This window comes from Myiozetetes cayanensis, unplaced genomic scaffold (genome assembly GCF_022539395.1).
Source record: "Myiozetetes cayanensis isolate MyiCay16 unplaced genomic scaffold, myiCay2020 scf1, whole genome shotgun sequence".
NCBI classification, from domain to species: domain Eukaryota; kingdom Metazoa; phylum Chordata; class Aves; order Passeriformes; family Tyrannidae; genus Myiozetetes; species Myiozetetes cayanensis.
Window position 1 is genome coordinate 133,676,313 of NW_026086604.1, and position 26,142 is coordinate 133,702,454.

The following is a 26,142-nucleotide window of genomic DNA, read 5'->3' on the forward strand; positions in this document are numbered from 1 at the left end:
TACTGCTGAGACTCATATAATCTTTTCCTTTCCTACTCAAGAGTTGTTTTCCTTTTTGGACATGGTTTTTCTTTAGAAGAACATTTTTCATGTGTGATAGTCTTCTTTACTCTCTTCCTTGTACTGTCTTTTGGAGATGGAGAACTAGGGAGACCTATTGGACTGCTTTTGATTTTTGGGTTTGAGTTTATTTTTATTCTCATGCCTTTCTTATATGGTATCTTCATGGAGTGGCCTGGCACAAGCAATTATTTTAGTCTTTTAATCCCTCTTAGGTTTGCTTTTAGCTAACTTCCCTGGTTTTATGTATTTCTTCTCCTTAACAAGTGAAACAGGAGTGGACTCTGTACACAGGGGCAGGCATTTTCTTCAGTATTATGTTGAACAGCAACTACTGCAGGTGGAGAGGAAGACCTGAGCTTGTCAAGGCAAGTGGGGAATGCAATGTTCAAAGGGGAGTGGGATCAAAGGGAGGAGCAAGTGGCAGTAGAAAATAGCAGGTTCAGGTTATTTAAAAAAATACAGGATATTTTAGCCATTGTAAGAAAGGAGAGAAAGATGGAAAGGAGGGAAATCAAAAGGGGAATTGGAGAAAAGTTGGTAAGGACACTATGTCCATTACAAAGTGCAGGGACACTCTACAGGGAGCAATAGGAATACTGCTCAGTTGCCCCTGCTAATGCAGAACCACTGGTAAGACTTTGATGCAGGTAGTAGGGCTCCTCCATAGTGGTAGTACCTAATTTAAGCTTTGCATAATATGTCTGCATACAACCTTATTTATATATGTCATGAATGGAGGTGCAAAAAATATTTGCATGGGCCAAGTTAGTAAAGGGTTCCTTAAACATGAATTCTCATTCCTGCATGAAGTGCTGTTGGTCTGGCTCTAGAGCTGAAGGAACTCAGAGTCCTCTGGTGGTCTGAAAGTCTTTATGAGGAAAAAAAAAGTCTATAAATAACATATATACTTTCATAATATTTATACAGCTGTAAGAGTTTTACTTTACTTAAAAATTTCAGCAACTGCATGTAATCCAGAAATATTTCTGTCAGCCTTTTGAACAACAAACTTAAGATGTTGTGAAAGTCCAACAATCTTAGCCCAAAGCCCATGCACCTAACACATGTTGTATTGTGAGTTGATAAATCTGAACACCCGTTCCTTATTACTACCTTTATTTTTTCTTTCTGAGGAGTATTTACTTTGGTGCCTTAAAACTGATATGATAAGCAGATCAATTGCATCAGTCTGTATTCCTGAAGGGTAGGATAGACAGATATTGTAGCTGCAGATGTTTTATTAAAGTTTGACAAAAAATGTCTCATAACTTCTGTAGTGTTCAAGGTCATAGAACAAAAAATTCTTATGTACGGTAGGAACTTGGTTTTAAGCTGTGAGTTATAAAATAGAAGCTGTAAAACAAGTCTGTAAAATATAGTAGAAGAATATTAGTTGTTTTCAACTGACAGTTCATTTTGTAGGTACTGAAGTAGACTCGACTGTGTATCAGTTCATTCCTGGGGAGAGAGAAAGTGTATGGTTGGCACAGACTAATGTCTCTTTTTGAGGAAGGTTTTTATTCCATTAGTAGAGTAGGTTGTTGAAATAATAAAATATGTACTCTTCACCTCTTATTTTCATTTCCTGATGTATGATAGCTTGAACTGCTGTTGAGTAAAATTTGCAGCAAATGTTCTTTCTTGTGTTCATTTGATATAGTTCACACTCCATTAACAACCTGATAGAGAGAAGGACGTTACTGCATAACTTTTTATTTTCCTGTACTTCTGAGATGACTTTGGGACACCATACTGTGACAGCAGAACACACAGATTTTAGGTAATGTCAGTGCAGTGGGATGGATTCTACAGTTCTACTTATGGAGTCTAAATCTAAATTGTTTCGGTTTTTAATAATTAGTTTATGTCTGAATTTATCTGATTGTGCACACAGTTATTAGAGCACTAATACTGTGAATGCCACTAACACTGTGAATGCCACTCTAGTTCTGGCAGTCACTGTAGCCAAGCATATCTGCAGCCCCCTTATTTAAAGAAAATTATTTCACTTTTTTCAATTATTTAAAAAACACACCAAAACAAAAAAACCACCAACCCCCACCCAGCCAAACCACCTGTTTATGATATTGGAATAGAAAGGTGTTTTTTGTAAAAGCAGAATTTTATTTTGTCTATTTCAGGCCAATTCATGCATCTGTAGTCATTTCTTCAGTAGCAGATTATATAAATGTGGTGTTTGTATTTGAAAAATTGTCTCTTATACAGGTAGGACAAAACTAGACTCTGTAAGTCACCTGATGGAGAGGAGATACTGAATACAAAATTAGTTTGAATAAAAACAATTGTTAAAGAGGAAAAGATCTAAAGACAGATACTAAAGGACCTGCCTGGGTAGAAAAGATAAGGTGACATAGATCACTTTAATGAGTGTTTCAGCTGAAATTTAGAATTAAAGTGCCTAAACTTGGCACCAAGAAATGCTGAATGCTTTTCATTCCTTTTAACTGAAATGAAAATAGAAACTCCTTTTGTCATCTGACAGGGTAGTGTTTATCAATCTGAATACATGGCCTGTCAGAAACAACAAGTATTTTCAGATTCCTTTGAGGTCACTGGGAGCTGAGGGTTAAGCAACCTTTTAAATCTGCCCTGAGTGTCTGTGACAGAGTGCATGAGCCTTGGGGCAGGTGGCGTACGGAAAGGGTTAATTAAACAAACCTCTACGGAGGGGCCCCAGCAGTTTATTCTTATCAGAGGATCTGCAAGGGTATTGGGTTGGATCTGTGGGTGCCTGTGACTCTCTCCAGTCTCTGTCAAGTGAAACAGAGGAAAGGGTCTAAAATGAGCCTGGAAGAAGCCCAGCTATTACTGGGAAGACTGAGATCAAGCAAACTCAGGGACAGTGGTGCCCACCTTTGGAAGATCTTATTTAACTTAGTCTTAAATTGACATCACTGTGCCACTATCTGAAGGGGCTTAGTGTCTGCAGTGAGGTATTCCACAGCGTCACATTGGCCATCAGGCTATATTTTATTCCTTTGATTTTTTGTGATTTAAGTACTCCAAGTTTGGCTGAATATGCTGAAAGGAGACTTGAACTGATGCTGCTATCACCCTCTGGTATTCTAACCTGGGTTTTTAACTGACTTTGTCACAGAGGCTGCAGACCAGAGCCAAACTGTCTCTTTATTGTGTTTGATGAAGCAATATGTAGAAAGTGTTTTTTATCTGCAAAACAAACAATAGAAACAGGCAAACCCCTTGCTGAGGTGCCTGTGTTATTAGAATATCTGAGTGTAGGTAATGTAAGCAGGTTTCACCCCAAGGTGTGACTTCTGTAATTACTCAGCAGTAGACAGTATTGGTAAGAGCTGCTGGTTTCCAAGAAGAACAAGAAAGGAGAAAATAAAGAGGCTGTAAGTTATTCTTTGCTTTGCTAATGAATGTTTTCATTTGAATTGTTCTTAAAATTATTTTCTAGGATTTGTATTTTGGATTCCTAATGTCGTTTTACAACAAGCAACTCTTAACTGGATTTCAGAGACCTGAAAATCAGATACCAGTGGTTTTGGTAGACAAAACATGAAGTATTTTTCACTTGTGATTTAAGCTGTATTTGAAGTTGATGTATTTGAAGACTGACCTGAGTCAATTCTAGTGGGAATAAATCAGAAGGTTCTGTTATGGGCTTTGTGTCATATGGTGTTCAAGATCTAATTCTATAAATCTGAAGCCTTAGAAGGCTCAGTACATTCTAGCAGCCATGTGAAGAAGAGCTGAGACTGTCTCAACGCCTTATGGAGCACTGTAGCTTTTGACTAACTGATTTTTTGGCACCATCTAAGTCTGCCCAACATGAAGCACTGTGCAGGGAGGAGGTGTTTTGGTTCCTCTTTGGTTAGTTCAGAAAACTTCAAGATTTTGCAAATTCACGGTGTCTTGACTTATATCAACTTTCCATCCTTATTTCTTAAAAAAGAACCAGTCATACTGAGGAAGTATCTCAGCCCCTTACTCATGTGATAAGAAAGCAAAGACATGCCAATGTACAATGCATGCCTGAGCTGTCATGGAGGAGCATCTTCTGAGCAGTGTGCCATGAGCATACTCATGACACTCAGGATTTAGAACACACTCAGTAAGTCACTTGAAAGGCTGTGGAGGCTGGGAAGAAAGCCTTTATTTGACTCCAGAGTTGTGATTGAGCTCTTGGATGAGAATTTGGTTTCATCTTGGATTACAGGTGAGCTGCAATTTTTGTTAATAAACAGAAGATTGTGGGAAACTTCTGAAGAAGATAATGGACCATCCAGACACCTTTAACTGATTTAGGGCTTCTTTGTCATTATCTTAGATTTCTGTGAACTTCATAGCATTAGGTAAGAAATAGCAGGTGATGTCCTGATTTTTTAAAAGAAACTTTCTGAATGATCAGGAGATGTGGCAGACCAATTTGAGCTGATTGCATCAAGTGAAAACTCAGTACTTGTTATGGCCAATTTCATTCCATATATAAAATGATACATTTGCTTTCTTATCTCTGGAAATTTTACTTTTTCATTGTTTACCTATGAGGAAAAATAAGTTATTTGTGCTCCTTGACAGCCTCCTGGAGTTCTAACACTTGCAGTTAACTTACAGTTCATGGTTTCTTCATGATTTGAAATGTTTCACATTACTTCTGCTTCCTTGCTCTTCTCTCTGTTCTGCTTGTCTGATATAGAAAAAATTCTTCCAGTTTTATCTAGTGTGATCTTTTAGGAAGCTTCAGTCTCTTTATTTAACAAAAAGCATTGAATTATATTTGGATGAAAATTTTTTTCCTCTAATTTTTGTATAATACACGCAATGCATTTTGACTCCTGGAATTTCCAAAATACAACAAATACAGTACTGTCTAGAAATGAGAGGTACCAAGCAAGGATTTTCAAGCAAGGGAAAGTTTCTTGAGCTGGTACAGCAAGAAAGAGCAAAATTTGTTGAGGTGTTCTGAAAACAGAAGAAGTAAAGGCTGTCATGGAAAGGAGAGGAATGCCTCCTCAGGACTATTTCTTTAGAATGGACTCAAAGCCTGTTTACCAAATGCACTGTTTACTTACGTGGGCAAACCCCTACTGGCTTGTATCTGACTACATATTTTTAGTAGTGACACTTTGTTGTGACTCCCCTTTTCTGCACCAGACCCCCATGTGAGCAGTGTCATCGGTGGGAATAATAAGGTCATGTTCAGTCCCCTTTCATCAGGGCACTGTTCAGTCCCCTTTCATCAGGGCACTCCTCTCTAAAAGGACTAGTTTTGCTCAAGCTGAGCATCACCTGTTTCCCCAGCCTTCCCATATGGCATTTACTGTGCAAAAGGGTTTGAATGACCATCTATGTAAGATGTTGCTGAGCAGCCACGTGGATTATGTCAAACCACTAGGAAAACGGCCATTTTTCATAAGATTAGTAATGCTGAAAAAGGAAGTGCAGGCTTTGTGATTGAAGACAGCTGTTTAATGGGGAAACATAATCCTGGGGCTGCTCTTGGGAGTGGAGTCTTGCTCTGGTTTGTCAGCATGGCCTCCATGCCAGTTCGTTGTGGAACAGTGGCGATGTTATTGACAAAAATTGTGATGCTAAACTTGCAGATTGTTTCTACTATCAGTGTTGCTCTGAGTGACCTGGTTAAAAAGGAGAGGGTGCACATGAAGTAACAAGAAGTGGTTGGATGTTTCTGATCTGCTGCTACTCTGGTGGCTCAGAAAGCAGTCTGCAAATTTGTGGCAGGAGCTTTATGCCCTTTTGTCTGTCCTGGACTTGTGAGGAGCCCTTTTTTTCAGGGAAAGTAAAAAAATCTGAAGAATTTTGAAGGTGCCTCATGTCAGAGGAAAACATACTTCAGCTCCATACCCCAGAGTACTTGGTCTGGCTCATAGATCTACTCGCAATTACAGCATTGTTTATTTTATTGAGATAGCTTGTAAAATAACTATTTCAGGCAAAGATCCAACAGTTCACTTCTGTCTGTCTATTATTTGCTCACAGTGGAGAACTGAATAAAAATCCCACAGGTACATAGGTTTAGTGCAACGTTCTGTGTATAATACCACAAACCAGATGCAAATTCTTTGTTACTGTATATTTGTGCAAATGGGCATGTTTCATAAGAATAAATGAGTGAACTATCATAGTGTTCATAATAATTATGTTACTTTTTTGCATGTCCTGCTTATAGTCTTGGATGATTTTCAGTTTGCTGCAGAATTTAACAATCTGGAGAAAGACTGGTGTCTGTAGAATGGAATAGAATAGAACAGAACATTTTCAGTTAGAAGTGATCTACAACGATCATCCAGTTCTAACTGCTTGAGCAATCCAGGACTCACCAAAAGTTAAGACGTTGTCCACATGCCTCTGAAACACTGAGAGGCTTGGGACATTTGTTGTTTTGTGACTTGCTTTGGAGGTCGGGTGTGAGGTCTGGGTCTGACTTGGAGGAAGGAGAAAAGCAGATCTTGTCTTTTAGCAGTCAGCAATTACCCCGTGAAGCGTGGTAACGTAAAACTTCACACTTACAAAAGCAACAACATACTCATGTATATACTGGTTTGTTGTTCAAATGTTGCTCTCAGAGTGAGAGGACTATAACCCTCCTCCTTCCTGCACCAATCAGCCTTGGATCTTGCATGCAGTTTTTAAGTCACGTCTGGTGGCTGTGGTTGATTCCAAGGTAGGGAATTTGACCATATATGTCATGTTTGAAGTTTAATTTGAGATATAAATAAATAATTTCAATTTGTTCTTGATTATTTTTCTTCAGGGTTTTTTTGTCGTTGGTGGTGGTGGTTTTTTGGGTTTTTTTTGGCTAAGTTTTAAATTTAAAGTTTTAAGTCTTTATGGTGTGGTAATCATATCACATTTTTACTAATGTCAGATGTATACCCATATAGATATGTATGCTTCGAAACCTTCTTATACTACATAGTTCAACAAGGCATTTGTAAAACTTGCACAGTCTAATCACTGAACATACAAAGGTTCAAAGCACTTGCGCTTCTGTGCTGCTGGCAAAATAAGAATAGCTCTTGAATGAATTCTATGGAGATCTACTGTTTTAAGAAAGAGATTCTTGTGGTTCTGTGAAAAAAAATAAAAATTCCACACAGTACAGAAGCTGTACTAACATTATATGTTTGAGTTCCATTTTAAGCACAATATTAGCCTTTTCAAAAATCTACACATTTTACGAGTTCTCAGTGATAGCTGTTTCCTTCTCAATAGCAATTTTTGTCTCCCACTCATGCATAAAACAAGAAAGCTGGAACAGTCCAAATCACATCATCAGCTTAAAAACCTGGCTTATACACCGATAGTGCTAAAGTCACAAACACACAAAACTGTTTTCACCTGGTATCTGAACCTGGTCTTGGAGAAGGTGAGTAATAGGAGTCTTTCCTCCAATAGCAAAGGCCTTATTTTAAAATCTTTTTGAAATTACTTTAATATGCAACGGAAAATCTGATTTTAGAAAAAATAGAAATACTGTCATGTAAAATTAGTTTAAATACAGCCTTATTTTATAGGTAGTTTATAAAATGTTAGAGCTATTTTTTTTAAACTGTGGTTCACTCAATTAGTCTATGCATAAGACTCTCATTTAACAGTTATATCAAGTGCTAGACCAAAGAAGATAAAAAGTAATCTCAAATAATTGTACCTATACTGGATACCAAGTAGTTTGTTCTCTTATTAACAAGAGGATTTATGCATTATTCTAGTGCGTAAAATTCACTTCCTCTTTGTCTATTCACATGTTTAAGTTTGCACTCTAGCCTTGAAATATCTCTGAAAACACGTTACACTGGATAAAGAGCTGGTTCTGGGCAGTGCTCAGTCACTCATTCTCTATCTCTCCTACAGCTTTGCATGCTGATTATTGTGCTGGCTCCACTAGAGACTGATATTTTTGTGTCACCTTTCAGTTAAACAAACAAAAAATCATAATCATAACTGAGTCAAATGTCCAAATGAAAAAGTGTCTGTATGTTTGGACAGCAGTGTCCTAGGTCCCATGGACAGGGGCATGGCCAAGAAAGAGGTCAAAAGAAGGAATCAGTGCTCTCTGCTTATCACTCATTAATCTTCACCCAGTTTGGTGCCCTCCAGCATAGGAAACGCACCATAAACCAGAGGGCCAGGGAGGTGGTGGGGCTGGAGCAGGTGGCCTGGGCAGAAAGGTGGAAAGGAGCGGTGCTGGCTCAGTGGGGTCAGAGGCACCCCACGGGGGGACCTTGCAGAAACCCTTCAGGTCACAGTGAGGAGGAGACTGCTGCTTGCTGCAGTATGTGGTGAGTGGACAGGGCAAGAGACAGAAATTAGAATGAGGCAGATTTAGAGTGGATATAAGGAAAGCATTTTTCAGCTTGATGAGGGTGAAGAGCAGCACAGGTTGCTCTGGGAGGTTGTTCAGGAGCCATCTGTGGAGGCTTTCAAGGCCTGAGCAGCCTCGTCTGACCTCGCATCTGCCCCTGTGTCAGCAGGTTTTCCCAGGTGAAGGACTTCCCACAGCTCTAGCCTTGATGCTCTGCTCTTTCCTCTGTGTCTTTAGCACCACAGTTTCTTGCATGGTCTCCTGCACCACTACCACCCTGGTGCCAAAGCCTTTTGCAGCTGCAGTGGTGAGAGGCTGGCTATGTATTTGCAGTGCAGGCAATCCTGAATTATCTCCACGTATCTTTCACAATTCACTGTTTTGTTTTTTTTTTTTTTTTTTAAGAGTCTGAGTGGTGTTACAGGTTATTTTAAAAGTTGCTTCAAAGCTTTGAAGTAAATGGAGGGTGAATTTACTTGAAGAGATTGGGGTATTTTGTTACTGTTTCTTGATGTGTTGCTGTGATATGGCAGTGGCATAACTGGATAAACACAAATAACTTCCACAACTCAAAGAATGTCTGTAGCATCTAACACAGAGTGCTGCCAACCTTGCTACCATCAAAAGATTTCTGTTGCTTTTTACTAAGCTTGAAGTTAATGAAAATTTAATGAGTTGTAATTAAGGACTGAAGGAATTGAAGATTCTTTATCAAAGTTCCTGAATTCTGCTTGGTGAATAACAGTAATTGATAAATGTATCCGTATTGATTTATTCTTTATCCTAATTGGTGTTTGTAAATGGAATGGGCATTTCCCCCTAAATTAATAAAAGATCACTTTTGAGGGTTTAATTAACTGTTCTTTGAATTCTTCATTCATCTAAAATTAACCTTCCATGACAATTATGGAACTTTAAAAAAAATTCCTTCTGTGTAACATAAACTACAGAGGCATACATTGACTTGGCAACCTACTGTTAGCTTGCAAATGGAAAGACTTATGTGCTGGAAAAAGCCAGCTGCACTTGTTGTTTTTGCTGAACAAATCACCCAGAAGTACACCATCACTCCAGCCTGCCACTCCATTATTTGTATTGTTAAGGAAGTTTTTCTCTCATCAGTGGTGTATATTTTTTAGAAATGAGTAAAACCCCATGGTTCCCCAGTATATTTATGATTTTAATAGGGTCTTACAAACAGTTGGTAAAATAACACACCTTGATTCATGAATAATGTTAGCTATAAAGAAAAGTGTCTTCAATAAGATTTCAGGGCGTGGTATGTTTTTATGTTTTTACCTCTCACAGAGCCAATCTGACATCTATGCTTTGCAGATTGCATGTCTCCATTAGCACCCTGTTGAACTTTGACCTTGTTTTTTTTGTAGTAACCAAAATAAAAAGATTATCCTATTACAGACTTTCTGAAAATAATGGATGGTAATCACAGTTGTGGTCAAAGAGGTTCCAGGGGATCACATTTGTGTGTCACCTGAGCATAGTTTTAAGTGAACTTTGGGCTGTCTTGGACTGGTCCTAAGGCTTGTTCAGGGCTGCACTCCAAATTAAGTGGAGGGATGAAAGGGCCTCTTCCATAATGCTCTGTCAGGCACTTGGAAAGGGGAGAGGGTCAAAGCTGCTCCATGAGGAAAATCCCCAGGACAGCTCTTTGCAATCATGTCAGCAAGCAGATGGACATTTCTCTTGCATTGCCACAGAGCCCATTTCTGTAACAACTTATATATTCTCTCCTACTTGAAAACACGCCTAACCTGGTACAGCCATGATAACTGGCAGAATTTACACCGTCTTTTTTCTTTCCTAATCTCTGCCCCTTAATTTCTGAATCTTTGCTTCTTTCCCTGCTTCTCTGACCCAAATTGCCTCTTTGTCTTCAGCAGGTCCCCTAGGCTGTCCCAGGCAACTGCTCTGTGCAGGCACCCACCAGGCTTCCTCACCATCACATCTCCAGTGTGCCTGGTGGGTGATTTCACACTGCAACTGCAAGGCTTCCTTTTTGACAGACTTTGTAATGTATTTAGCACAGTAAATCTTGATGCTCAGTTGAATAAATGGAAAGAACAACCAAAGGAGCATCTCTTCACTGCAGAGCCTGGTGGCTGAGATTAAGATGGAACCAACGCTGATTTAGAGTATAACATCACATCACACATTGACATTACTGTAAAATAAGCCACAGTTCACTTAGAAAATATAGGATTAAATCCTGACTCTGGACCAGACTCTTGTTGTGTGGTTAGGTTCTGACAAATTGAAATTACCTGTGCAATTACAGTTGAGTGTGGAACCCTAAATAGGTGGCTTTAATAACTAGAATGAAATTGTTGTTACTAAGTGATATGTGACTGTGATTTTATTAGCTGCAGAATAGACCAACAGAGGTAATTGCTGCGAGTGGAAGAAGATGGTTAATTTGTTTGTGCTGTAGAAAATTGTGGGAAAGCTTGGAAGGAAAAGTTTAGGCTGAAAACGTCCAAAACGTTGTTAATCAAATATTTTTCTTTTCTTTTTTTTTTTTTTTCTGTTGTCATGTAATAGAGCTCTTCAGAAGGATTAAGATGTGTCATACTGCTTGGCAGGTGACTGATGTCTTCAGTGGAAGACATCGCTTTATGAGAAATATACATTAAGGTCTTGTCTTTAGAGCTGGAAGTGTTACTTGCTTAAAGCTAGCTTTGTGGTCACTGCCTTCATTTTTGCTATGTTTTATGGCCGTTAGCATTGCAGAGTTGTTATATTTAAAGGAGAAGGCAGTAGTTTTCTTTAGTATATACATTATCTGTGAGCTATTTGAATTCGCAATTGAAAACTTCATTTTGACATGGGAGTAAATTATTGACAAACTTGTCTTTAAAGTCCAGATAACATTGAAAAAATCAATTTAATTCCAGTGTTAAATATGGAAGTTATGCAGATCCTGTTTTTCCTGTTCAAGTAGTCTTTACTGAGGTAAGAAGCCTGATTTTTTTGATCCAAGTTATTCCAGTCTTTCCCCCGTCCAGACCTTTTTACTGAAAGGCATTTTAAGGACTATTAAAATGAGGGACATCATGAAGGGTTGCTTTCAGAATTTGTAACATTAATTTTTAATAGCTTCTGAATTATTCTGTTTATTTTAGGGTTCATATAATAACATGATAGATTTGGAGGTTGTATTTCAGTGCGAGGAATTCAGGTCAGCCTCCCTGATAGCAAATCCCATTAAAAGCACAGGAGGGTTTACTGGAGGGGAGTTATGGTCCTCCTTCCTGTTCTTCTTTCCATGTTTTTTTCTGTCTCTCTTCATTTGCATATGATATTAAGTACACATGTCTGTCTGCTCTTCATATAGCAGTCCTTATAGCATCAACTTTATTTTAAGCCACGAACAAGAACATATTGAAGTTAAATTATTATTTTGATTAATGCATTAGTACAAATGAAAACCTTTGAACTAAGACTATATGTGTTTAGATCTTTCAGTCATTAAAGCAAACCAATACAGCATTAAGAAAAGCCAGATCAGAGAACACTGTTTGGTAGAGCATAGTAAATAATGTGCTCTTTGGGAAATAGAAAATGCATTGAAAACATCATTTTACCAATTTCCTTCATGGTTCTAGGCAGAAATGCTGGTCATGCAGTGTCCTTTATATTTTAACTTCTGCTAACCTACTTTACAAACGGCCACTGACCTTTTTTTAGAGATTTTACATTTATATATTGCACCTGGCATGGTCACCAGTTTAGTTTTCCATTCAGAAAATAGTTCGGGGTTCTTAATAATGTACTTCATAGGTACTTATAATTTATTGATAGGGTTATTAGTTCTTCTCGAGTTTTTTCTTGGCTGGAAAGCCGACTCTTTCAGCTTTCTTTGTTCATGACCATCTACTATTGTCTGTTGTTTAAACACCGTATTGAATTTTCCTGTTATGTTCCTGAAGAGCAATATGTAATGATGGAGGTTGGAGGAACCATGAGGGTAACCTGGGTGATGCCCCAAATATCTGCCAGAAGTAAAGAAAAGAGCAGTTGTGGCATTCCTAAAGCATGCTCTGTGCTGCAGCATTTTCAGTCTTATGTGCTAGTAATTGGGACCATTTGTTGTCATTTATGTAAATAAGGTAATGAATCATCAAATATGCAAAGCAGGACATCAAGTCATCTGCATAAAATCTCCAGATTTCAGAACATTTAGTCTCTACAAGTATGGGTAGATTGTAACCAAGAAATATCTTTCCAGATGGCTTGAGCAGGTGAGGATGCAGTGCCTGTGCTTTTCAGAAGAGTTGTGGTAAACTTGGACTACCTGAGCCATCATATATAGCTATATAAACACAGATAACCGGATTTGCAGATTTTTTATTGTCATTTTAACAAACGTGTTCATATTTTCAGAGTTGCTCAGACAGCAAGGGATCAAGCATCTGACTATTTGTAGACAATTTACTCAAACCCATGCAATCAGCATTACAGGGCACTTGTTATTGTAAGGACAAGTAAGTGACAGAAAGGATTGAATTCAGTGTAGAATCACAGAATATGCTGAGTTGGAAGGGACCCACAAGGGTCATTGAGTCCAACTCTTAGCCCTGCACAGGACCATCCCCAAGAGTCACACCATGTGCCTGAGAGTATTGTGCAAATGCTTCTTGAACTCTGTCAGGCTTGGTGCTGTGACCACTCCTATGGGGAGCCTTTTCTGGTGACCAGCCACCCTCTGGGTGAAGAATTTTTTTCTAATATTCAAACTAAACCTCCTCTGACACAACTTCAGGCCATCCCCTTGGGTTCTGTCACTGGTCACCACAGAGAAGAGATCAGTGCCTGCCCCTCTTCTTCCCCTCATGAGGAACATGAGTCACTTGAAATTTTGACACAGAAGATGGCCTTGTACATCTGAGTTAAGTAACAGTGTGCAGAAAGTAAAGCTTGCTGCAGTGTGATGATGGATATTTCAAATTGGACTTACAGGAGTCTTTTTTTCTTTTCTGTGGTGCCCAAAACCACACAAAAATCACAGACACCTGATCAGATTAATTTCTTGAAATATTCATTAATGAGTGTCCGAAAAGTATTTTGTCTCACAAACAGACAAATACATTTTTTTATTCTGCAGCTGGCTAAGCCCTCCCTCCCAGGGCTGCTCCTGAGGACACTGGATTGGCAGAACACTCTCTGTGCCTGTCTGCAGTTTAGATGGTGTCTCTGACTAAATATTTTTGCTTAAGAAAAAAGACCCCAAATGAAGGTTACTGTAATACCTGACTACAAAGATTTCTGTATCTGCTTGTTTGCTTTCTCATTTCCCTAGACCTGTAGAGATTTTTCTTTACATCCAGTATCTGTGGGGAAGAAAGCCTGGGATAGTCAGCCAAGAGTGCCAGAGCTATGGCTGCTCTAGAAAACTGTTGCTTCTCACCACCATCTTCAGAGGATGTCCATTGTCCTTCCATTGTTCTCTTTTCTTTGTAGTTTGCTCCTCCTTTTGAGAGTATCCACTGTGGCATCCACCTGGGGTGTAATTAATGGGACTTTGGTAGATAAGGAACAGTTAAAAGGCTTCATGTGGGATATGAGTGGATTACCTTCATGCCTGAAGTTTGTTCTTCTTTCACTTTTTACTTACTTTTCCTGTTGTTTTTTTTTTTCTCTGTGTGGTGATGTAGAACTTCAGGATGAAAGAGGAATATTGAAACAATGAAAATGGCTTCTCTGTACCTTGACCATAAGGGCAGGATTCTGTTAGTCAAGGATTGTGTTTGTCTCCTGGCATAGTCAGTCTGCTCTTACTTCCTACCTATCTCCTCTTCTGTTCTTTCCAAGACTTCATTCAAATCATCATAAAGGCTGATTTTCTGTAAGGCATATTTTATCTTTTGTAAAGCTTTAAGCAATCTGTGTTGTATTTTTGTTGTGTTAGAGCTCTTTTAAAGGTTATTCTTTTATTAAGAGGTGGTAATTTGAAAATGCCGATGCAAAAATCTAGAGAAGGCTGTAGTAATGCTAAAACAAATTAGCAACCAATATTTGAAACTTACATTTTCTTCAGAGTAAAATGTCAATGTAGTGTTTCAAGTTGTTTCTCTCCCTCCACTTTTTATAGTGGCATGGCCACTGTATAAAGGCAAAACTTTTATGAAGGTTTATAAAACTAAGCCAGACATAGTTTCATTTACATAATTTCAGAAGAGATTTTGAAACTTGGACACTTTTCTCTTTTACTAAAAAACTACTACAAAACTGCTATAAATTTGGCAAAAGATATTTTTGTGCTCATCTTTAAAATGCTTTAAGAATCTAATGTGAAATAACTGCAGATGTGGAAGGCACTATTCATATGTTATTTAACGACAAATTAGTAATAGAGATGATCTGCTGTGATTTATAGCTAAAGGATATTCCTTTAAGAACATATTGAGCCTAAGTTCTTATTTAATTAAAACATCAGAACAAGTGAAACAACTTTGAACCAAGATTGTATAAATTTTAGCTCTTTTAGTCTTTTAGTCATTACAGCCAACCAGTGTAGTACCAAGAACAGCCAAGTCACAGAACACTTTGTTAGACTTTAGCAATAATTTAAAGATGAAATAAATATTAGAATTTTGTGAGTGGCTGATGTATAGAAAAAGGTAACATTCTTAAAAAAAAAAAAAGTATTTTTTATGAATTGCACTGGCAGCTGATTGTTCCTTCTGGAATTGCTTAGTGATTAACATATCTCGTCAGGATGATGTACCTAAGCCTGCCATCACAGTTGGCACCAATTGGAAATCTTAGCAACAATCTTGGCAAACATTTCAAACATTAATGGCTGTGTTTGCACACAAATGCCCCACTGCTTTGTTCTTCTGCACTGTTTGTCCATTGGTATATGTGTTTAAGTGTGTTTAGGCTCATATAGCCCTTCAGGTGGGGAAGGGAACCAAATGTAGTTGTCAAAAAGCATCCTAAGGACAGAACAACAGGTGAGGGATAGTAGTGATGTTTTCTACTGGTTTAGAAAAAACATAACCATGATATAGTTCAATATGTACAGACTTTAATAGTAGGCCACAGAACTGTGTACTCAGGAAAAACACTTTGAAGGTCTTGAACCAAAGCCAAATACAAGACGCAGAAGTGATAGAATAATAAAGAAAAATAACTCTGCCTCTACTGATGGTATTTCTGAGTTTGGGGTACAATAAATTTTTCAGACTCCACAGCTGTAAACTCGTCTGTCTTTAGGAAAGGTTTTGCTACGGTTTAATTCTCTAAAATTTGATAAAAAGAAAATAAAGTAGACCTGAAGGGGTTTTTTCTGTTTTAGATTTTTTTTTTTAAGACTCGGAGCTGAGATTAAATTTTTATGGCTGAGTAGTAAATCTCTGGAACAGGATTTCCTGATAGAAATGACAACTCTGCTTTAATTATAGCATCTTCTAGGCAGCCACTATATTACAGCAGGACCCTTAACAGACTTTCCTATTTGAGACCATATTTAAGAGTAACAGGACTTGCCATAATTAGTGCTTGCTTTCTGTTGTGGTCTTCACCTGTCATTGAATTAATGACTAGGTTCCTTTTGCATGGTTTATTTTCCCAGGAAGAATGTCCTTAGATTTGTGTGAAATGTTTTAAAATGGGTCTCAATATGTGGAACATGAAGCATCTTCTGTATTATGCAACTATTTCAGAAATCATATATGGAAAAATGAAGCACTAGTACATAGTTCTAAGAAAGCTTTAACATCTGCAAAATTAACTTGTCACTAATTTTGCATGCTTCAGTTACTAGAAAATGTACCTCTCTGAAGCACTAAGCTTTTTTTTTATTATTATTACATTATATACCTATCTGTGACTTGCATCTGAAATAGTTTTCATCACTGATCTTGCTTTTTTGATGCCTATACATTTATTTCTTATTTTGTGCTGAAAATGTTATGCCATCTGGTTACTTGTGTAATTTTGTAAAGAGAAGACTTCATTAATTTGCGGTTTTAACTTCTGCACCTGCAACTTCCATTTAGTGGTGTAGCAGTTTTGCCTGTCAACAGTTTAGAAAGAGTCTGCTGGAGCTGAAATATTTGTGTATTCATGACTTTCTCTCTTTAGATAGTTGCAGGCCAAAATAGGGGAAGGATTTGGCGAGGCTGAGAAGACACTACATCCTGAACTGTACAGCATCAACTCCCAATTTTTCCTGCTTCACATGCAAGGGATCCTCTCCCCTCCCCAGCTCTTTACGTGCAAATGTAAACTAGAACTTCATGGGTGCCCAAAAAAGGGAATTTCAAGCTTTGCAAATGCTTTGTTTGGATTAATAACTTCTATAGTCATGTTTCTTTAATCTCAGAGGGCACAAACATTACTTATGTTAATAGCGGTATCATAGCCTATCTAATACGCTATGGTAAAAATGCCTTCTGTTAGCTAACTCTTAACAAATTCTTGTTGTCATATTTCAACAGTAGTTTATTTTTTAGGCAGGAAAGAGGAGAGGTTAGTTTTGAAACTAAAAGGACATTGTTTGAAACAGTGTATGGAAAGTGTATGGCTTTCTAAAAATATTACTTGTTTACACATATGTGATTATACAAATGCATGGACAGCACTGTTGCTACCTTAATATTAATTTCAGCTGTGTGAGATAGTGACAGAGTTCATTCATTGACCCAAAGCTCTAGAAATATTCCTACAGCAGTTTACAAAAACCTGACAAACTAAACTGCTTTTTGCTTAATGGTATGTTACATCAATATGATGTCTCTACTTAGCTGAAGTTAGCTATCTGAAATCTAAGAGAAAAAGGGTTGGATTTGTTCTGGATTTTTTTGTTCAGGTTTTTTGTTTGTTTATTTTCGATTTTGTGGGTTTGGGTTTTTTTCTAAAGTAGTTCAAAAGAATAGCTTGGGGCTTCAGAAAGCCTGAGAACTGATGAAAGACTTGCTCCCTGGGGAGCTTCATTAAGAACCTGTGGTGGAGGGGGCGGGATGGCAGGAAGGGACCTGCCCCACAGCTGAGTGGATCCCAGGCTTTCAGGGGAGCTGGGCTGGGGGGAGAGGACATGTGCAGGTGGGATGTGGGTGATGGGGAGCTGGCTGCAATCCTGGGTTGCAAGCTCTCATGCTGTTCCATCTTGTGAGGGAACTGGTTCACTGTCTACATCCAGCCTGAAACACAATCAGCAAAGCAACCTCAGCTTATGATTATTTTGGGGTCTTGGGGAGCTGGGGGGGGGGTTGTTGGGGTTTTTTGTTGTTATGGGTTTTTTTGAGTTGGTAGGGTTTTTTGGTTGTTGGTGTTTTTTTTAAGGTTCGATGCTCATAGTTGGAATCACCAGCTTCACATCTCAGAGCTTTTAAAACAAAAAACCAAGACTTTTTATGGGAACACCATGTCACAGACTGCAAGGGGCTAAAAGGGAGTTTTGACCAGAAAGGAAGCAAATTCTCGCAGACATGGCAGTCAGGCATGGGATAGTTTAATTGCTGGGACTTCAGAGAAAAAAGGTTGGACATCTACTGTTGGACAGATTTAAAGATATTTAAGCTTCCAGGTTCTAAATAGCCTCTGAATAAATCTGATAACCCAGAATGACAGAATGGTGGGAAATGGGAAGGCAGTTCTGGAGATTGCCTAGTCCAACCCCCAGCTCTTGCAGGCTCAGCTGCAGCGGGCTGGTCAAGGCTGTGCCTGGTTGGGTGTTGCTGATATCCAAGGATGGAGACTTCATGATCTCTCTGGTCAACCTGTGCCAGTGTCTGATCACCTTCTCTGCGTAAAAATCCTTTTATTATGTTCTTATTTTCTCTGTATTTCAATTTGTGCTCATTGTCTCTTTGTCCTGTTAGTGGGCACCACTGAGAACAGTCAGGCTCCCTCACCTTTCGTTTACGCACAGCTCTCCTCCAGGCTGCTCTCTCAGCCTCTCCTCACATGACACAGTGCCATTAGGCACCTGATTGCTACTCAGGCACTGAGATATTACTGAAAATGCCCATCTTTGACTGGAGTATTCCAGGAATTTCCCCTATTTGAGGAACATCTTTGACTCACCTCATTTCTTCATGGCTGTATCTCTGCTGTGAGACAAAGAGCTTGTTGATCAGGATGTTGCTGCTGTCTTTTGGTGCAGAAGTGTCACCTTGGCATCCAAATGGACAACTTAGGCCCACACCTTTCCTGTCAAAAGCTGATGGATAATGGCTCTCTTTTCCCCATCTCTTGTTGTTATGTTGCTAGAGAAAGAGCCTTAGGAGAATGTGATGGTTTTGGTCTTGTATTTGCAGAGTCCTTGCTTTGCTTAGAAATTAAATTATTTTAAGTTTGCAGGTAACGTGACCATCTGGTTAGACTCTCCTTCACAGATGAGGCTGCTCTTTCTAAGAACAACCCATGATAAGGGTGCTTAGTTTGGATGAATGTGCAATGAGCAGCAATCTCAGTAAGTTTTTGCTTTAGCAATATTGATTAAAAAACTGAAATGCTGCTTTTGTTGTCACTCAGGGCTGGATTTTATATCACCATTGTTCTGTGTTTGGGAGAATTAAAATATGTCCGTGTAGTGTCAGAGGCATTATTGTCAGTGCTTAAAAACTCTTCTTGAGCATACAGCATTTGTGTGTGCTTACGCAATGAGAAGTCGTAATGGAAGATGTTAAAAGTTACGATTGGTCAAACAGTCTGATATCTCAAGAGGGAATTACAGTTCTTCTTAGGCTCAGTACAACTGAGCTCACATACATATTGGCTTTCACTTTTTCTCTCCTTCTTCACTCATTCCTCACTCCAGTTACATTACTAACTCTCTGTTCATCATCTTGTTTCACTCCTGTTTCTGTTCTCCATCTTCTGCATGACCTGCTGTGCCTGAGCACTGCTAATGAGTCCAGAGTTACTGCCATGTCTGTCAAGTTCCTCTTTGAGAGTGGAATAGTTCCCACTCACTTACAGCTCCTATTGTATTGATAAAATAATATGTAGAATAATATCATGGCAAGGCTTGCTGTATTGCACTTAATCTGTCCTGTTCTTAATGGGGCAACAAAGCAATAGACAATATATTTTATAGAGAAAGCTTAAACAATTACCTATTTAGTGTGGGATTCTTGGAAAAAAATATGGAAATATCTTGCAAAAATATTTTTCTGCATTACACAATTGCCATCTCAGAAAATGAGGAATGACTGTAATAATTCAGTCATGTTTTGCTGTCTTTTTGCTTGTTAAGCACTTCTCCTAAATAGCTATTAGTACTTTAGCTCATGTGATATTGATTTGTCTATGTTTATTCTAGTTTTGAAATAAAATGGCTCCTCCTATTCTATCATTGATACAGCATACACTTGCCTGGGATATTGAGAAATACATTTTAAAATTCAGAGTGAAGATTTTACTGTAACTGTAGCTGTGATGTTTTCTTTTGTTTGCATTGTGGTTTTTTCCTTAGAAGTTGTATCCAGAATTATGGTGAATGGAATTTTCTTTTCATGTGACCACATACTTTGCATCTTGGCAGCATTTGCAAGCACAGAGCTGGCAGAGAAGGTTAGGCAGGATTTGCCTAGGCATTTTCAAAGAAGAGCACCCAGGAACTGAGGTTTGAAATAATGTAGCCTGAGGTCAGGAATTTTTTTATTTTAGAGTCAGTAAAGGACATGGTTATCTGTGGTGTGCAAGAAGCCAGGGCTTTTTTAGGTGAATAGGTACCAGTGAAACAGGACAGTATAATGGGCAATATTCTCTGCACTGTTACTTCCTAAACAATGTCAGCTAATAATAAGGGATTTGGGGCATTTTACAAACAGAGATGTTACTTGCTGCCAATCCTTCATTTCTTTTGGTGAGTTAGATAATACAATGCTAGGAGAATATGCATCATTTAATCCAATTTAAGCTTGCACTGTGTTTAACTCAAAGACAAATGGGTTCTTGGCATCAGGCATTTACCATACAGTGCTGTAACAGTGTGGTTTTGGTGCACGGTGAAGAAATCTGCTAAGACAAGAAAGCGTTTGTTTGAGAGAGAGGTCTGGGAGAGGAATGCAGGAAGGTCCCACACGCAGAGGTAGCCCTGTGCCTGGGTGGTTTTTCACGTCGTACCTGTGTAGGTGGAGCACTCCCCTTCTGCTCGGGGGCTGCCCGGCACCTCGTCGGTGCACACCGGGAGCTTGAGGCAGCCCCCGGAAGAGCATTTCCTTGCCCCGGCGTGGCTGGGGCTCAGCACCAGGACAGAGTCATCTGTTTTACCCCAGCACACGTTCACATTCCACAGGTCCGGGAAACTGCGTGACCACCCAACGCTTGGTGTTTAAAACTGATCGGACTGGCAGCACAGCACTTCACATCCAGCTGCGCTGCTCACACAAACTCCACAGCCTCTGTGCTGGAAAGTGAGCTGGGAAGGATTTTTTTAGAAATTGCTTTTGGAGCAGGTACATTCCTGCACAGGCAGAATGTCCAAACCCTCTCGCTTGGCTCGACCTTTGTCAGCCAATACAGCTCCTAAATCGCCTTTGTCTAGAAAAGAAGATTTTAACAGCCGATCACGAAAAATTAGGCTAGGTGAAAAGATTTTGAGAGCTGGCAGCGAAGGAAATCTGGTTAAACAGCATCAGCAGGAGCAGGTGGAAATCACAGAAGGGCTTGTGCCACGGAGGGCTCCTTTCCTGAAAGGTAACTGGTTATTTCATGCTGTATAAGAAATAATCAAATGCATTTGCAATTATTGTGCTTTTAATAAACCCCAAACATCAATTATTGTATAATAGGAGTGTGTGTGTTTATATGTGTGTATATTGGTTCTAAACGACAGATACTAGTACATAAAGCATTTGTTTTGAAAATAAAAGGGCTCAAAATATTTTTGTTGTTCATTTGTAGCTGGGTGCTGTATAGAAGTGGTAAATCACAGGCTTTTACAGTTCAAATGTGACACTGTATTGGGAAGCTTTATTTGAAATTATGATTTGAAATTATTATCAAGTGTGAGAAAGATTAAATAACATGAGAAAATAGACATCAGTGCAGGGACAGAATCTTTCAGCCTTACAAGTAAAATTCCTTTTCTTGGGTCCTAACAAGGCAGCTGGGAGTTGATTTCTTCTATAAAAACTAAACAGATCAAGTGTATTTGGAAAGGCTTATATGCTTTCAGAATGCAAACAAATGTGGAGGATAATATAAGATTACGATCTACTTTCACTGATCTGTTGAGCAATGGGCTGTAGGAACATTACCACTGCCTCTTCTTGACTTAGTTTTTGTGGAGGTACTCCTTAGAACTGCATTTAAAAGTAACCATTTAATCTACATGGCAAAAAATGAGGGTAAGTTGCCATTCTAGTCAGGAAATAAAGGTAGTAATATTCTAATTGGACTTTTCCTAGGTTCTATATTTAAATATGAACAAGAAGCAGAATCCTTTCTATCTAAAATAAAAATTGCTGTCCCTCCATCCTAAATCCATAGGAAAAAGAAGTGTAAATTGCAGACCTTTGTAACTTGAAACTGTACTTTGATTTCACACACATGGCATCCAAGGTCACAGTTTTTATTCCCAGCTGAATATGGTTTAAAAGATTTTTTTCCCTGCAGTATGACTTTTATTATTTCACAAAGAAGGGAGAAGTGATGACACCTAGTCTTACTCAGGGAGATGGATGATCTGTTTGTTTCTACAAAGGAAACTGGGTCTGAAGCACTTTATTAAAGGCAGAAGAGAGCAAATAGAAAAGCTGGAGGTGGGAGGGCTTAAACTTTTGGTCTCGCTTACAGAACATCTTGCTTATTTAGAGATGTAATGTGGAAACTCATTTTTGATCTTGCTATGTACGCAAGAAATTTAAACTTTCATTCAAAAAAACCCCCGATGTACAATTATTTCTACCCTGGTAACCAATATTTATTGATTCTATAGTAAATGACATTTCCCAGTCATATTTTTAAAATTTGAAAATTTTGATAGAAAACCCTGTAACAGTACGTTTTTCACCAAGCTAAAGGTTTTTAAACAGTAGTTTATTCCCTTTATGTTCTCTCATTTATTTGACACATTGAGAAAAGGAAGTCACATGGTATTTACAGAATAGCAAGTGTGTCCTTTTAAGGGATGTAATCTTTATGGCACTCTCACTTCCCGCTTTTACTCATTTTATTTAGATGATTTTGAACTATATAATGCTTTGCAACTACAAGCAAGGCTTCCACTCACTATTTAGTGTTTTAGTTGAAATTTCTCTAAAAGAAAAACGTAGTGGCTATCAGTAGTGCTGCATCCTGCCATGTGCTTTTAGTATTTATAGCTTACACTTACTGTCTTATTGAGCATGAGTTAATCCCTGTTAAGTACTGGCTTTCTGCATTGGGACGATTGGGACATTAGACACGATGTTGCTGTAAATTGTTTTTGCAAGAGTTGTTGAAAAATAAACATTGATACTTCTGAAGGGAGCATGTTTATAAGGGTGCTGGAAATGCAGAGTGTGGGGTTTTTTCTCTGATAATGGGACTGGCTGGATGGCCCCCTATGGAGTCCAAGTGTTGACCAAAGTGATTTGGAAGATGTTTTGTGAGAAGTTGGTATGGAACTGGATGGTGGAGGGGTGGCAGATATGGCAGAAGCCAAAAGAAGACGTGAAGGGTGTAGGAACCACAAGGCAGTACCCTGGGGTCAAGGCTGAGTAACATAGGAGAGCATGAGCAGCAGCCAAAGGGTGTTTATATGATCTTGAAGTGGTAAAGAGGGCAGGTACAGGCTGAATGAGATGGCTGAAGTAGGGAGCATAGTGAGAGGAGGCACACAGTTCCTGTGTGAAGAAGGCTGGTTCTTGGAGGAGAAAAGAAATGGCAAAGAAGGATTGGAATGGCTTTTAGGAACTGGTGTGTCAAAGGGGCTGGAACGGGGAAGTGGGAGCAGGAGGCTCTGTTAGTAGGCAGGGAGTGGGGTCCTGAACAACCTGACATGGAAGAGGAGTTTGACCAGCCTTCATCAATTGTCATGTAATGTTAGTGAAACCCCCATGGCCCTCTGTGTGTGTGTGTGTGTTACCCCTTAAAATCTTGGTCTGTGCACAAGAGATCAACCTTGGTCACCTGGACTAGTTTCTACTCATGAGCTTTACAGTTCTTCATGAGCAACATGGCACCATTTCTGGTTTCTTTGAAAGTCTGTTAAATTAAAACCAAAGAGATAACATGCACGAGTGGTGCTAGCAGACAGCAATCCAACAAAGCTCAGTACTTAACACATAGGAAATACGAAATTGTGGTTATAATTTTAATGGGACTGTGAAACGCGATGATTCATTTTAATTATGATTATATGTTGGGGTTTTTTTCTATAGGATTCTTGACCTGCATTGTGCATGGGATGAGTTGTGCTTAACTGAGAAGTTGGATTCTGTTAGCAGGGGGTCAGTTTGTGGCTGAGTCAAAAGTAATCCTTGTAGGTAAATCCATTAAGGGCTGGAGTGGATCTCTGCCTCTGAGGTCTGCGTGGTATCAGACATACTGCTTCAACTTTCAAGAGGGAATGCTGGCTGTGTGGATTTGTTTCTTCTTCAGTTGTATGTGCAAGTCTGAGACCCTGGGTTCTGATTTGCAGTGCTGAAACAATGTAACAATAACTGAAGTCAGTGTCAGCTGCAATTTTATTGCATGAAGTACTGTCTAACAGGAAGGACTCAAGGTCATCTCATACTTATCTGTTACTCTTTGTCTAAATTTAATGAACAACTTTGACCATAATTTCTCCGGGTGCCAGGTTCTCATCTTGCTGAAAAAGGGAGGAAGGGGTAGAATAAAATCCTTACTTGATAGGGACTATTGTAAGAACAGCATTTCACAAAAATTCACCTACTTTGTTGCAGTAATGAGGAATATTTAGACCTAGTCTACAAAATTTGTTGCTTGGTCTTCAGACCAAGATCTGACAAGCATGCGGTACTTGAACTCCAAGTTTACGTCCAGAATAGCTAAGATGAAGCATTTGATTCCATGAATGTGAAGGGGGTCCTGTTCCTTTTGTGAGGAGAACAAGGTGATGGCCTGTGTGAAGGATGGGATGGGGCTGTGGGTAAGGAAAGACTGTAACACAGTGCATGTGGAGTAGGAAACAGGGTTGCAGAGGCAGTCTGAGTTTTGGCATTTCATGTGTGGTGAGGGACTATCTTTTCAAACTTAGTGTCATTTTAGGATTTGCTGGTTTAAAGAAAAAATGGAGATAGGTAAGGTTTTCTCTTTTCATTCTCACTTTCAAGACTGAATCAATTAAAATAGGATTTTTTCACCTTTGGGATGTGTTACTGATTGAAGAACTTTATGAATTTCTGTCACCCATACTTTCCTTCAAGAAAAGCAGAGAATATACTAATGTCTGTCTTTTCAATTTCATTTCTCTGTGCCCTTTTATTGAGTTTTGATATTTGCTTTATTATTTGCCTTCATATCATTTCACTTAGCTTTATTTTTCATTCTGTTTTTTTCCACTAGATTTTCCTCCCTGGTTTCTCCTCTGCGCTTTGCTTTGCAATTTACAGTGATTGGAATGCAAGGCCAATACTTTTAGACAAAACCTTTTGGTATCCCATATTCAGTTGGATCCAAAACTAGACAAAACCTGTTTGTTCCATCCCTAGTTATTAGATGGGGGCCAAAGGACTTTAGGGATATAGTGGGATTCATATCTCTGGCCTCTTCATGTAAAACAAGCAATAATAGCACCATAGAAAGTGGAATTAATTATATTTTCCCTATTTTACTTTTATGACAAACTCCAACATAACAATGACTATATAATCCATATGTGAATCACTAATTATCTCCAAGAATGTTATTGTCTTTAAATAAAGAGATATTGAATCATGGCCGAAGTTTGGAAATTATTCTTTCTGACATTCAGTTAATATCTTTGGAATGTTTAAGGCCAAGAATTTATCTGTCAGGAACTTCCATTTCACAGCATTTCCTGACAGAGATGTACCTACAAATACAGAACACATGTAAGATTAGGGGTTTGTCTTCCAAGGAAGTTCATTATTAAAAGAATAGTAAAACAAAGACTGTTTCTATTTAGCCTACAGTATTTTTGTTTCTTCTGCAACTGTTTAAGATTCATCAAGGCAGAGAACACAGATCTTTCTTGTATATATAAATGTTTGTTATCACACAAATGTAATGCTAATTCTCTTCTTTACTGCCAGTACTTTTTTTTTCACTTGGAAATGCAGAATTTTTACTGTGATCTTGGGGGGAAAAAAAAAAGTATAATCAGAAACTTTACTGTCTTGTAGAGTAGTCTGAAAAAGATCCTGAAACTAGGGTTGGTAGCAGAGGTGCAACATGGTACAGTTAATTGTTCAAAATTTTGAGCTTGAGACACATAGTTTTGCTGAACTATAAGGAATATATTATTTCATTTTAGTGTATTAATATTGGAAATGAAGAAATAACATGGACCATTAGATATTAAAATACAAAATAAAGATAAAAAATTTCAAGCTGGAAAAGAACACTATTAAAATAACTCTTGGAATTTATAGTTGTATTGTAGAAACAGAGATCAGGTATGAGACAGTAGACATTCTTTCATTGCCTACTAGAACATTTATTTCTCTAGCTGTTATGTATGACTTCACCTGGACGATGAATAGGGCAGCTGAACATGCTTCCTTCCAATTAAGATTATGCAGTATATAAACTGGAGTTATGGTTATTGAAAACTGAATGTCTGGACATTTGTTTAGGTAAGGAATGATAGGCCCACTTCTGTT

The 26,142-nt window shown here is 38.5% G+C and overlaps 1 protein-coding gene across 9 annotated transcripts in view; it reads left to right on the plus strand.

The window, feature by feature from the left end:
• Positions 1–26,142, plus strand: part of KIAA1217 (KIAA1217 ortholog) — a 351,359-nt gene that overhangs the window by 101,137 nt on the left and 224,080 nt on the right. For 4 of the 9 annotated variants that reach the window (XM_050311801.1, XM_050311824.1, XM_050311808.1 and 1 more), the window contains exon 1: positions 20,778–21,046. The exons of 1 other annotated variant lie outside the window; for it this stretch is intronic. In XM_050311801.1, the coding sequence (XP_050167758.1) occupies positions 20,827–21,046 (220 nt within the window). In that variant the 5' untranslated portion in view covers positions 20,778–20,826. Of the gene's footprint in view, positions 1–20,777; positions 21,047–26,142 lie in introns of those variants that run through there. 4 more of the 9 variants (XM_050311887.1, XM_050311907.1, XM_050311897.1 and 1 more) reach the window with 2 other exon arrangements.